This window comes from Gadus morhua, chromosome 16 (assembly GCF_902167405.1).
Source record: "Gadus morhua chromosome 16, gadMor3.0, whole genome shotgun sequence".
Classification (NCBI taxonomy): Eukaryota; Metazoa; Chordata; class Actinopteri; order Gadiformes; family Gadidae; genus Gadus; species Gadus morhua.
In genome coordinates this window covers 28,019,377-28,032,314 of record NC_044063.1, presented here as the reverse complement: position 1 = coordinate 28,032,314, position 12,938 = coordinate 28,019,377, and the positions used below count along the sequence as shown (strand labels likewise).

Below are 12,938 nucleotides of genomic sequence, written 5' to 3'. Positions count from 1 at the left end.
TTTACAGAATCGAATCGAATCGTTCCAAAAAAAGAAATTTGTCCTTGAATCGAATCGCCAACTACTGAATCATTAATCGAATCGAATCGTCTGAAGCCAAAGATTCACACCCCTAGTACGCAGGGTTTTATAAATCTGAATATTTTTTGGCGCACGCAAAACTCGTCTGCTGCTCGTCGCACACCCCATCAAAGGCTTTTGGGTGTACGTACACTTTTAGTAACGATCCCACGCACAGTTTTATAAATGAGACCCCAGGTCATCATGAGCTACAACCTCCAGAATACATTCTCTGAGACTGAGTTTGTTGAAAGTTCAGCTGAAGCTGAGAGATGTTTCTCAACCTTGAAAAGAATCAAGACATTCCTGCGAAATTCAATGGGCCAGGAACGTCTGAATGCACTGGCCATGCTCTCCATGGAGAGGGAACTAGTCCTCAACATGCGTGATTTCAATGAGAAAGTCATTGACCGCTTTGCTACACTGAAAGAGAGACAAGCAAAGTTTCAGTACAAGTAATGTAGTCTCTCTCTCTCTCTTGTCTCTCTCTCTCTCTGTCCCCCAACCCCCCCTTCTCGTGAGGATGGACACTGGGTTACAGCGGCCCTCACAACCCCCCTTCCCTGACGATGGACACTGGGTTACAGCACCCTCACACCCCCCCCCCCCCCCCCCCCCTTCCCCTGACAATGGACACTGGGTTACAGCGGCCCTCACAACCCCACACCACCATCCCACCCCTTTCAAGTGTATATTGTATATAGTTTTCTGCAAACCTATGGTGGCATCATGCCTTCAGTGTGCATATTGTATATAGTTCTCTGCAAACCTATGGTGGCATCATGCCTTCAGTGTGTATATTGTATATAGTTCTCTGCAAACCTATGGTGGCATCATGCCTTCAGTGTCTTGAACAACCTCACATAAAAGGTTGCACATATTATATTGATATTTTATTTGTCTAAATGCATACCTAACTGTAGATAGATTTATGAGTGAAGTTACCAACACAATAGATTGTCCGTAACACACTCACCTCTTTTAGAATCACATTCTCTCACTCACTCTCTCACAAACACACATACAGATAGAGACAGAGAGAGAATGTTAACTTGTGTATACTTCCCAATTATTATTGATGTATTTGCACTTTTAATCTTGCTGAATTTTAGGTAAATAAATAAAATCATCCTCAAGGAAATGTTCTATTTTGTCTTTATTATTTTGTCAGAATGAACCAGAATGCTTCGTTTTTATATGAAAAACACAAAAGAATCTTTGGGGGGAGGATGCCCCCAGACCCCCCTACAGGGGTTTGGTTTACAAACGTTCTGCCCCCCCTAAAATAAAATTCACCAGCCGCCACTACTGGTGAGTGTGCACAGCTCGCCGAAGGCGGTCGTCTGCTGCTCGTCGCACACCCCATCAGTCTCCTCCGGTGCGGGCCTAGATGATCGGCCACCCAGGCAGACCTTGTCGAGGTGTTTCTGACGGTTGCATTTCTGGCACGTCTTGCCATACGCGGGGCACTCGGCGCGCCACTGAGGTGTTTTGCCATGGCCTGCCTCACCGCAGTAGGTGCACGTCCCCTCGACCTTGACCTTGGATTCCTCCGCTCTGGCGCCACCTCTGCCGCGGACGTCCTGCTGCTTCCCCCGTCGATATGAGCTGCTCATAGTGTCCGTGCTCTGAGGGTCAAGCAGGCATGACGCTGAGCGCTTTCCTGACTCTTTGGCTTCGATGTACTTATCATCGACGAACTGTATTTCTTGGTCTGCTATGCCACGGGTGATCACATCGCGCAATATTTCCTCTGTGAAGTCGTTGACCTGGTCACACCCCTCCTTAGTGCATGTAATTTAGTATTTACACGTGCCTGCCTGCCCTTTTAAGTGAGCATGAAATGATCGGATGGGCTCTTCGTGTCCCTGTCGCATATTAGATAGGGCCACTCGAGCTACCATTGTGTTTTCTGCATGGACAGCGAGTGCCCTCATGGCAGAGAGAACGTCCTTTTCATCACTGTCCACTAGGCTTTTGCCTGCAGCACGGGTGAGGTCTTTTCTCAGATCCTCCTCACAGCACTCTAGCAGTTGTGTGACAACATCTGATCCAATTAGTTTAGTGACCCTCTTGTACTCACCCCAGCGGGTTAGGAAGTATGACCAGGTCTCGGCTGTTCCAGCCAACGCTATGGACGGGCGCCTGAGTTTCTCCATTTTGGCATTTGCGAGCGGTTCCCTGGGGGCTGCAGCGTGTGTGGTCACGTGTATGTTCAGCATGGCCACCACCACTGCTGCTTCTGCATGTGTAGCCACATAGTCACACTCCTCGATAGGGCAAGGCACATTCATCCTTGGTCGCACAGTTTTGCATTTTTTATTTTTTTTTTTCTCGATGATGCGCTCATATATCCAGGTTCCCAGGCGACGTCACTTGTAAATACACTTGTTTGACTGCATTCTTTCGCGACGTCGGGGATGTCTGCTTGGCTTTATCCAGATGTTTGATTATAAATAAGAACAACTTTCCATTTGTTCACTTGCTTAAATGAACGATAGCAGTGAAATGACAATAATCAAACATGTTATGAGCAGCGAAAAGTGCTGGTATGTTTACATCCAAATAGAGTCATTAACTTCCTGTTCCGCTATATGCAACAACATAGAGGACCGTAGTGCAATATTCCCTATATGTGCCGTCCTTATATTTTGCTTTGTTTATGTGTGTGTGTGTTTTACAGGCCTGGGCGTGCAAAGGGTTAGTAGCCTAGCGAGCAAGCTCCCCCCCTGACCACGGTTGTCGTGGGTGCCAGCCACTGATGCCAGCCATCTCCTTGGATGACACCTGTTTGTTATGAATTGTAAATTAATATAATTGTTTGCGGGAAACTCACATCTCCGTCTCATTGACGAAACTGCGTATTTTTGGAACCCGGGTTTAATTTTACACTAAAAAGACAGTTAGATAGTCCTTGAATATAACATTTTCAAGCTGGCGTTGTCGACATCGTTAGTTGCAGCTAGACTCCTTGCCACACCCCAGTAACATTTTGAATATGGATATTGAGACGCCAATCAAGATGCTGATGCAGAAGGATCACCATGTCTGCAGTGCTCATTTTGATAAGGACGACTTTGTCATTCCTTAAGCCCACTTCCGACCAAAGATTCGCCTCGCAACGACTTGCAACAAGACTGTTTTGGAACGTCGCAGGGGAAAAGTTGCAGCAGTGTGAACTGGTCATTGCAGTGTGGCTGATGCCGTTGCAAGGAGTCGCCAGAGATTGAACATGTCAAATCGCCAGGTCCAGTTTTATGCCGCCTTCAAAGCAGCTTGGAGGTTCGGAAGCTGAGGTTCGTGTCTTTACGTAAACCTTCCCTTCTTCTGAAATAAGAGTGTTCAGGAAACGTTCGTAGACTATGACATAAAACTGGAAAAACAGAGATTGTTCGTGAGACTAGACTTCATAACAAGTATGGATGCCCGCATGGACCTCTTTGCGCTTCTTTACTGAATCAGATGAAGAAGTTATTAGAACTGTTTGCGATGGTTGAACATGAGGGAGAATTTATCAGTTAACGTTTTTAATTTTAAGGTATAATGTATCGTAATGCAAATGTTAGACTGGGTGTTAAGTTCGCCTCTTAGTGCTTGATGCAAGTTCACTTTAGTCTATCAATGAAATGGGCAGCCATTGTTGTGACGTCAACTCGGAGGCTCGGGTTGCTCTACTTCCGCACAAAGTTCAGAGGGAAATCTCAGACTTAACAGTGTTCAAGGCGATTTCCTCTGATCTTAAGGTCCCAACCTCCGAAATTCCTGGAAACTCTGACTGTTTTGAAGGCACCATTAGAAAACAACGACGTAGCTATTTCTCTACAGCCAAACAGGGCACAGCACAGAACAACTTGTACGTCACAGACTTACTCCGTCCCGGTCCCGTACTGTCCACAGAACACGTTATCTATAACCGTTATTATGGTTACATGCGGCTAGGGCTGAACGATTTCAGGAAAAGATTGCATTGCGATTTTTCTGGCAGATATTGCGATTTCGATTTTCTTCACGATTTTCTTCAAATCAAGCTTCAGTGCAATATTCATTATGTACAGTAATATTTACAAACATGACATCATACCATTAAAACATTACATGCCATTACTCTAATGTAAGAATGAAAACTAAAGTTAAGAATTTATTTTAAATGTATTTATTAAGAAACATAAATGTAAACTAAAGTCCTTGACCAATTGCAGTTGTTACAAATGAACTAAAAGAGCCATCTTTGACTGTCTTAACTTAGAAAAGTACTAGGCCTACTACTTTTTAAGACAGTCAAAGATGGCTCTTTTAGTTAATTTGTGCATTAGAGTATAACAACAAAGGGAGAGACGTCGGGGAACCCAACGCAGTCTATTCATAATATTGTAATGACCACGGAAGAGGCAGTGAATGAAGTATTGAATAGACAGAGATTTATTAGATAGGCCTACCTAATAAACCGTTGGAACACACAAGACCGGAAACATAGCAACTCCGGTAAGCAAACCCCGAGAAGCCCAATCCCTATGAGAGCTCCCCGCGCTACGGCCGTCCGGCGGTGCACAGAGCTTTTGGCCGTGATATTATATATACAAATATTATATTACGATACTATTATATAGAGCTCCGGGAGTCGCAAACGGCAACATTCACTTTCTCCTCCATGCTGCAGTTCACCCCGGACTGAACTGCACTGAGTTGGACGGTTGAACGCTGATTGGCTGTTACGTTACACATGTGACTCAGTGGCCACGCTGTTGAACGCATGTTAACCATTGCAACGCCGGTAAACAAACGCCGGTAAACAAACCCCTCGAAGAGAGCTCCCAGCCCTACGGCCATCCGGAGGCTCACTCAGCTTTTGGCCATGATATTATATATAAAATTATATTATATTAATTCGCCCGATTCGCGTCTCTACGTTGACGCGTGAACGCACAGTAAAACCGAAAAAAACGTGTCTTTGGCGATCCCGAGATCGCGTTGTCTGAAATCGTTATTTCGATCAGAAAACGATAAATCGTTCAGCCCTACATGCGGCCATTCCAAAATGCCCCCATTCAGACACCTTTTAGTAGGCCTACCATTGGGGGATCGTTAATATTTCGTTCAAATATGTTGAACCAAAAAGTAGCCATTTCAGTTTTATTTATCTGTAATTTATTTGATTGATTCCAAATTTTGGAAAAAAATTCAATAAAACTGAGGGGCTAAAATCCCCCGTTTGTCACGACGCAGTCTTTCTTGGTTCACTGGAGAAGGCAGCTTTAGAATAATTTGCATACTCCAGAATGTTTTTAATTTTTTATGAATGAAGACACCCGCATGCAAGAATGAGTTAACGTCTGAGTGCAGGCTACAGACGCGATTAACTATTTAGTGCAAAAACGCCAACATATTCTTTATTTGGCTGACCACTTGTTTTTTCAATCCCGACAAAAGCATCCTAAGGAGGGTTCCTCTGCGTCTCTCTCGTAGATTGCACCATCTTTCAACGTCTTTGTTTAATGGGTTTACATGATCAGCAGCTCGTGGTTTCACTTTCTCTCCAGTTAGAACTGCGTCGCATTTACATCAGAATGAAACCCAATAAACCGGCAATGTGTGTAGGGTCCGGGAGGGTCAATTGGGGTGCTAGCTCAAGCAACCTAATCGCAAACCTAAGTTAGGCTACTTCTTAGCGTGATGCTGATGCTGTTGCGACTCTCAGCTGTGCCAGAGCGTTCACAGTTGCTAGGGAAACCACCTGACGTCCGCGCCCGGTGCGGCAGTGTGAACTGCCCAGTTTTTAGAACGTCGCAGCCCGTCTCGTCGCAAGGAGTCACAAGGAGTTGCTAGTTGCAAGTCGTTGAGAGGCGAATCTTTGGTCTGAACTGGGCTTAAAAGAGCTGCTAACCCCAAAGAACCCATAGAAAGGGTAATTGAAGAAGAATGCTATTCAGTGAGTGCAGCCAGGGCCGCCAGACTGCGGGTATAAGGTACACAGTTGTGGGGGGGCACAAGGCAACAATTCTCCACCTCCCCCGGTCAACAATTGTCCCCCCCGTCAACAATTCTGTGCAGGGGGCTGGTAGGGGGAATTCGGAGAGGGGGGGGGGCATATGCACCTCTTGTATACAGGGCCCAGAATGTGGTGCTTCGGCCCTGAGTGCAGCAAGTTGCTACGGACACGTGGGAAAATCCAAATGTGTATACTAGGCCCCTTCAGGGTTTCAAACCCCCCCCCCCCCAAAACACTGAAAGACCCCAAAAAAAATATTCCAGGTGAGGTGTGGGGTGATTTTGTCCTGCTAAACAACCAAGGGTAAACAGACAGAGTCGTTTGATAGTGCTGAAATCATGCTTTAATAAATCAGTTATGCATACAACTCAAGGAGGACTTATATAATCACAATTCTACATCAACATGATAATTAAATCGAAGTGCAGGGCTCCACACTATTACATTTGCTTTTGTTTACACAGCAGGTGTCATCGCTGTGGTACATTTGCATTAAAGAAAACCCTGACTAGCGACAGGTGAAAGGCTAAAAGCTAGAAACACACACACACACACACACACACACACACACACACACGTTACTGAGCAATCCTCCTAGAGAGAGCGCTGCTTCTGCACACAAGTGCTGGGTTTGTTTTTATCTTCCTTTCGGCCTGGTGATGTTGGTTTAAAACAAAACCCAGTCCTCCTTTGCCAGAAACAACGCACAATGATCTAACGTCCAAAGTGCAGGCCGCTCACACTCTGGGCATGTCATTCAAATGGTGGTATGACACGGTCAGTATGAGCACAAGACCAGTTCATGCTGCTTACATGAGGGTAATATGCAAACAGCACTCAAGGTCTTATGCTCATGTTACAGTTCATAGATACTGTAATATCACACGCAGAGGCATGTGCATATTTAGAGTTTTGTCTCTGAATCTTGTTTATAACGTCAACAGGGAGCCTCACTACCTGTTGAGGCAATCTTAAGACTTCAACTTATTGTTGAGGCACAGTGTTTTAGTTTCTTTGTTTCCATGGGTATTCGTTTCATTTGAAACTTTCCCCTTTGAAAAGATTTTGTTGCTTTTGTTTCAGTTAATATTGTCATAAATAACAATTCATTCATTTTTCATAACCGTTATATTCGGCTATATACATTATGTACACGTCCCAGAAAAGTGGTTCAAAAATCCTAAGTCATAATTATCCAATATGGCACAGTTTATAACAACTTTAGACTTTTGTCTAGTTTGGCATAAATTAATGTCAAGTTTGGTATAAAAATAGTTCATATTTACAAGAACAGAAATTCAGTTCTTTATCAAGTAAGAATATTTGTGCTTATTCAATAAATAAAAAGGCTGTGAAGGAGGGGAGGGAGACAGTGTTAAGGGGTTACATGGACCAGATGTGGACGTTAACAGCTGCAGAGTCGAAGCCAAACTCGTTGGAGAGCCTGAGGGTGTGGGCTCCGGCCTCCGTCTCCTTCAGAGCACAGATCTTCAGGGAGGTGTGCAGGTCGCAGCTCTCCACATGTGTTTCTCTGTTCCATGTGTTGTTGGAGGGGGTCAGTCTCCTGGTTGAGACCAGAGACACCTGCACATGGAGGTTGAACATCAGTTTAATGCTACGGTAGGGAATAGACGTAATCTAAATAAGAAGCTGCAACTGAAACCACAATTTAGAGGACAATACCAGTCAGGTGATCAAACAATTTTTACCGTTAATCCTGGCTTCAAGATGACATCAATTACAAAAATTACTTAAATGAACAAATGTAAATAATGGTAATTTGCCAATCAGGTTATGTAAATTCAGCCAACGAATAATATATGAAGAGGGTAATAAGGAGCGTACTAACCGTCTTGTTGTTGTGCAGCTACTGGGGTGTGGGCTGTCCTGTCATCTCACAGCTGACTTTAATGTATTCAGAGGGAGTAGGGGATTTGGCGCTTTGCGGGGACTTGACTTGTGTGGGGGACTTGATCGGTTCAGGGGACTTGAGTCTTTGGGGTGACTTGATTGGCTCAGGGGACTTTGCTAGTGGAGATTTGGCCTCTGGTGAAACAACCCTAGGCGAAGCTATTACTTTCTCCTTAGATACAACCTTGCGGATGGTCAAGGTGAAAGAGGCTTCCTGTTTCCCTGCAGGATTCTCTACCAGCAGAGTGTAGCTGCCTTCATCAGACATTTGAACAGAAGAAATCTCAAAGGTAGAGCTTTGCTGAGTAGAGGCAATGTGGTGTTGGGCAGAAGATGCTATAGCAACCCCTTCACGAAGCCAGGTTATAGAAGGTGTTGGATCACCTTCAACATCACACTCAAAGACGGCAACGTCTCCCTCTACCACAATGACAGATTTTGGTTTCTTCAAAATCTTGGCTGGAAGTCTAGGCTCCACCCTTTTCTTCTCAACAACTGTAATGGTTTCCTGGACAGTTTCATGCATAGTTTCCTGGGCAGTTTCCTGAACGGTGGTCTTTGAAGAGGAGACATGGTACACCTCTGTCGTGGTCATCTTGGGGAGATGAACGGATGGTGGCTCCTCCTCCTTGCGGAATGAAGAGAAGGCATCGTATTCTGTTCCGGATACATCCAGTGTGGCGTAGTCTGATGTCTCTCCTTTGGCATTCTTGCATACAACACGGTAGGTACCAGCATCCTCTGTAAGACACTCAATGATCTGGAGAGTCAGCATACCACTGTTGTTGCTCATGTGGTATTTCTTACTCTGGTGAATCAGGTGTCCATCATGGAACCACATGATTTCAGCCGCAGGTTTTGCTTGGATGTTGAGGGTAAACTTGGTGTTAGAGCCGTAGGGGATGCGGTGTGAGCGCATCCTGATGGTGACACGTGGGGAGTGGTCCAGACTGAAAGGGGCCTGACTCACCACATCTACCTTCCGTTCCACTGACCTCCTCTCTGACCTTAGAGCCTGCTTCCTCTCCTCGTACCGCGACAGGAAGTCGACTTTAGGAAAGGTAACATCTGATTTGGAAGCCCTATCAGGGGAATGGGATCTCCTCTCAGGCTCAGGTGGAGGAAGCTTCTTGATTGGTTTAGTTATAAATGCAGAGGCTACTGAGGAGATGTACTCCGATTCCACTGCTTCAGAAACTTTGGAGGTGGTAACAGTTGTCTCTTTTCTGGAGACTCGTGTCTTATCCTCAAATTCCATGTGCTTGAGCTGGCTTTTGTAGGAAGTGATTCTCTGGTTGGTTTTGTGTGGCCGCAGCAGTTCCTGGTCCTCCTTCTCCTCATGGACCCGTTGCTTTTGTCTGGGAGGTCTGAAAGTTGCTGTGTCGTGTCTCTGGCGCAGGTCCACATAGCTTGGGCCTGCTTCATATTTAGATGGGATGCGATAAGAGTCATACCTCTTTACCTCTTCCTTGTCTTCGTCATCGGTGTAGACTCTTCTAGGAGAGGAGGGGCGCAAGGATGACAGCTCAAACTCTATCGGGGGGAAGCTGGGGATAAGGCAAGAGCAGTCAAGTTCATCCTCGAGAAGAAGCCTTTCCTCCTCAGTTCTCTTCATTGACAGATACTCATTTACTGGCAGCAGAAGCTCCTCATCAGAGAAGTCTCCCAGAGATCTTCTCCTGATCCTGTTGTACGCCTCCATCTCAGGGGATGGAGTGCGGTGCCTGGCAGGCCTCACCGTCTCCAGGTCGTCCTGGCTGACGGACGGGATGCGCCACTTAGGCTTGTACTGGTCTTTAATCCTTGGCAACGGCACTTCGTAGAACTGATCCCACCTGGAGAGACGGATCGGCTTCAGCCTCTTCTGCGAGATCTTGTCCATGGGCTCAGGGAACTCGTACTGATCACGCAGCTTCTTGTACCACTTCATGTCGGAGAAAGGCTTGAAGTGTTTGATCTCTACATCCTCTTCCAGGGCAGCTGGGTTGATGACGCGAGGGGCCGGCACATCGTATGGCATGCGCATCCTCTTCTCATTTACCCTCTTTTTCTTTTCCGCTTTCTCCTTTTGTATCTCAGCCTCTGTCTTATCACCCTTCTTTGTTGTCACGGCAGGTTTGAACATGATAGCAGCTTCTCTGACTGCCTGCATGGCCACAGGTGGCAGAGGCATCACTTCAGTGCCAGATAGAATCTGAGACAGCCTCACCTTCTTATCCAAGGCCACCTTCACAGCCAACTTCTTCTTGTCCTTCTCACTCATCTCAAACTCCTTCTTTACATGAGTGACATGTTCCACCTTTAGGGTGGCTTGACAGCTAGCAGATCCAGCGGAATTGGTTGCAGTGACTCTGTACACACCAGAGTCTTCAGGGAGAGTGTCTTTTACGTGCAGGATGAAGTAATCCAGGCCCTCATGGACAACCTCAATAGACGGGCCATAAGCTAGTGGTGTGCCGTCCTTCTCCCACATAAGCTCAGGCCGGCCAGAAACTCGGATCTCAAAGCGTGCATTCTGGCCCTCCCTGCAGTCTACATTAGCAAGCAGGCGCTTGAACATGGGCCGCAGGGTGAGGTCTGCTTGCTTGGGTCGAGGAATAACAGTTACACGAGCCTTGCAGCTGTCATCCCCATACGTGTTACGAGCCACAACACTGTACTCTGCATCGTCATCCATATCCAGTTTGTGAATGATGAGCTGGTAAAGACCCTTGTCATTGATGAAGGTGTATTTCTTATCATCACTTCCAGGGTTAAGCTTCTGTCCAGATTTATGCCAGATAACGCGAGGCTCAGGGTGCACGGTGATGGTTACACCGAAGCGCAGGTCCTCTCCGATGTAGGCGGTGCGATTGACCAGAGGCAGGGTGAACTCTGGGGGCTTCTGCAGCATCCTGGCAGTGTCAACTCTCCTCTTCACCCTCTTCACTACACGGGTGGTGAAGAAGTCACGGTAAGATCTGACACCATTGATGAAGAGCTCAGCATAGGCACTGTCCTCTCCATACTCGTTAACTATCTTGCATCTGTAAGTACCGTCATCAGACCTTGTGACCTTGTTAATGGCGATAACAGCAAGGCCATCCTCATAGTCGATCTCAAACTTCTCCCCAGCCTCAAGCTGCCTGACACCACAGTACCAGGTCACCTCAGTGGTGCTGTCATAGTTTTCAATGTTGCACGTGAACTTGACGTTGTCTCCTTCGTTGACAACAGAATGGCTGATCTGCCCTGCTACAGGGCCATGCTCGAATGGAGCGATTTTCACCTTGGCAACAAAGACTCCTCTCTGGGATCGGATGGAGCCGCCACTGGCCACGCGAGCAGCAGAGACCACCGTGTTCCACTCTTTCCTCACCATGGCCTGGTAGTATCTCTTATGCCTGCTGGTCTGCATCAGCCTGGTGCTCAGCTCCTCCTCTGGTCTCTTCAACCAGGGATGCTCCAGGGCCTCCACAGCTCGCATACGGTGCTTGCGGTCCTTGGTCATCAGGCGGTCGGTGAAATCTAAAGACTCAATGCTGACCTGCTTAAAGGATTCATCATCGTAGCTGTAGGCTGCATTGGAGATGTTGTCGACCATCTGCTGGGTGGTTTCAGCAGTGAATGGATTCAAGCCACTGAGGAGGACATAGGCCAGGACACCAACAGACCACATGTCCGTCACAGAGCTCACCATGTCGCATTGGTGAATCTCGGGGGCTGCGTACTCATATGTGGTATACTGAATCTTGGTAATGTCTCCAGGAGTCAGGTGTCTGCACTGGCCCAACTCAATGATCTTCACATTAGAGCTGGTTCTTGTTGTGTACACAATGTTCTCAGGCTTGATGTCAAAGCACCCATAGCATTCATCATGCAGGAACTCCAGAGCTGAGCAGACCTGTCTGATATAGTTGACAATCTCACGCTCATTAAGCTCAAAGTCTGCCATATTGAGGCGCTCAAAGATGTCCACACCAGAGATGAAGTCGAAGATCAGCACCAGCTCTTCAGGACTGTCGAAGGACTCGTGGAGAATGAGGAAGTTAATGTGTTTGGCCAAATTCAGAGTTGCAATTTCTTTCTTAACAATGGCCTGATCTGCACCCCTCACTTTTACAAACTTCGCCATGTAGGTCCTCTCAGAGCTCTTTTCGACACAGCGGTGGACGATACCAAACTGACCTCTGCCGAGCTCCTCAGCTATCGCAAACTTGTTGTGCAAATTGCTGGCCCCGGAGTGGGGAGCTTTGCCCCTAGGCATGCGGCCTGATTCATCAACCTCCCTGTCATACAGGAGAACTCTGGATTTGTCCTCCTTGGTCATGACTGAGCCGGTGGTGTCGGAAGGAGTGCTTTGTCCAAACTTATTGATGGCGATGGTCCTGAACTGGTAGCCTGTTCCTCCGAAGAGGTCGGTGACGGTGTAGTGGGTGTCCCGAGCCTGGGCCACACGTTCCCACCTCTCAGCCGTGGTGGGACACTTCTCAATGATGTAGCTGATGACCTTGCTGCCGCCATCGTTCGCTGGGGCCACCCAGTTGAGGGACACAGAGTCCCGAGAGACATCAGTGGCTTTGATGTCACGAGGAGGATCAGGGACATCAGCCACATCCAGCTCAACTGTCTGCTGATCAATGCCAAAGCGATTCTTGGCACAGACAATGTAAAAACCAGCATCCTTCTTCTCCACTCCATTTGGGAAGACCAGGGAGGTGAATGACCTTGTGACAATGACCTGGTAGTATCCGTTGCTGTCAATCAGGTCCTGTCCCTTCTGCCAGGTAATAACAGGGTCTGGCTTCCCTCCGAAAGGAATCTTGATGTTAACCATCTCTCCACGCAGGGCAGGAATGGCTTCTTTATCCTTAAGGTTCTTTGGCAAATGGATTTTGGCAGGAACTACAAATAAGATGATAAATAAGTTAATCACAGGATAGTGTACAAGCATAAAATTGTGTATGTTTTAATATGTGATGCAATGTGAGAGTAGTCCCTT

The 12,938-nt window shown here is 46.8% G+C and overlaps 1 protein-coding gene across 1 annotated transcript in view; it reads right to left on the bottom strand.

Moving 5' to 3' along the window:
- Positions 1-6,366: 6,366 nt before the first annotated feature.
- Positions 6,367-12,938, bottom strand: part of ttn.1 (titin, tandem duplicate 1) — a 207,583-nt gene continuing 201,011 nt past the window's right edge. Inside the window, 2 exon segments of the mRNA XM_030380517.1 lie at positions 6,367-7,630; positions 7,896-12,841. Of these exon segments, the coding sequence (XP_030236377.1) occupies positions 7,914-12,841 (4,928 nt within the window). The 3' untranslated portion in view covers positions 6,367-7,630; positions 7,896-7,913.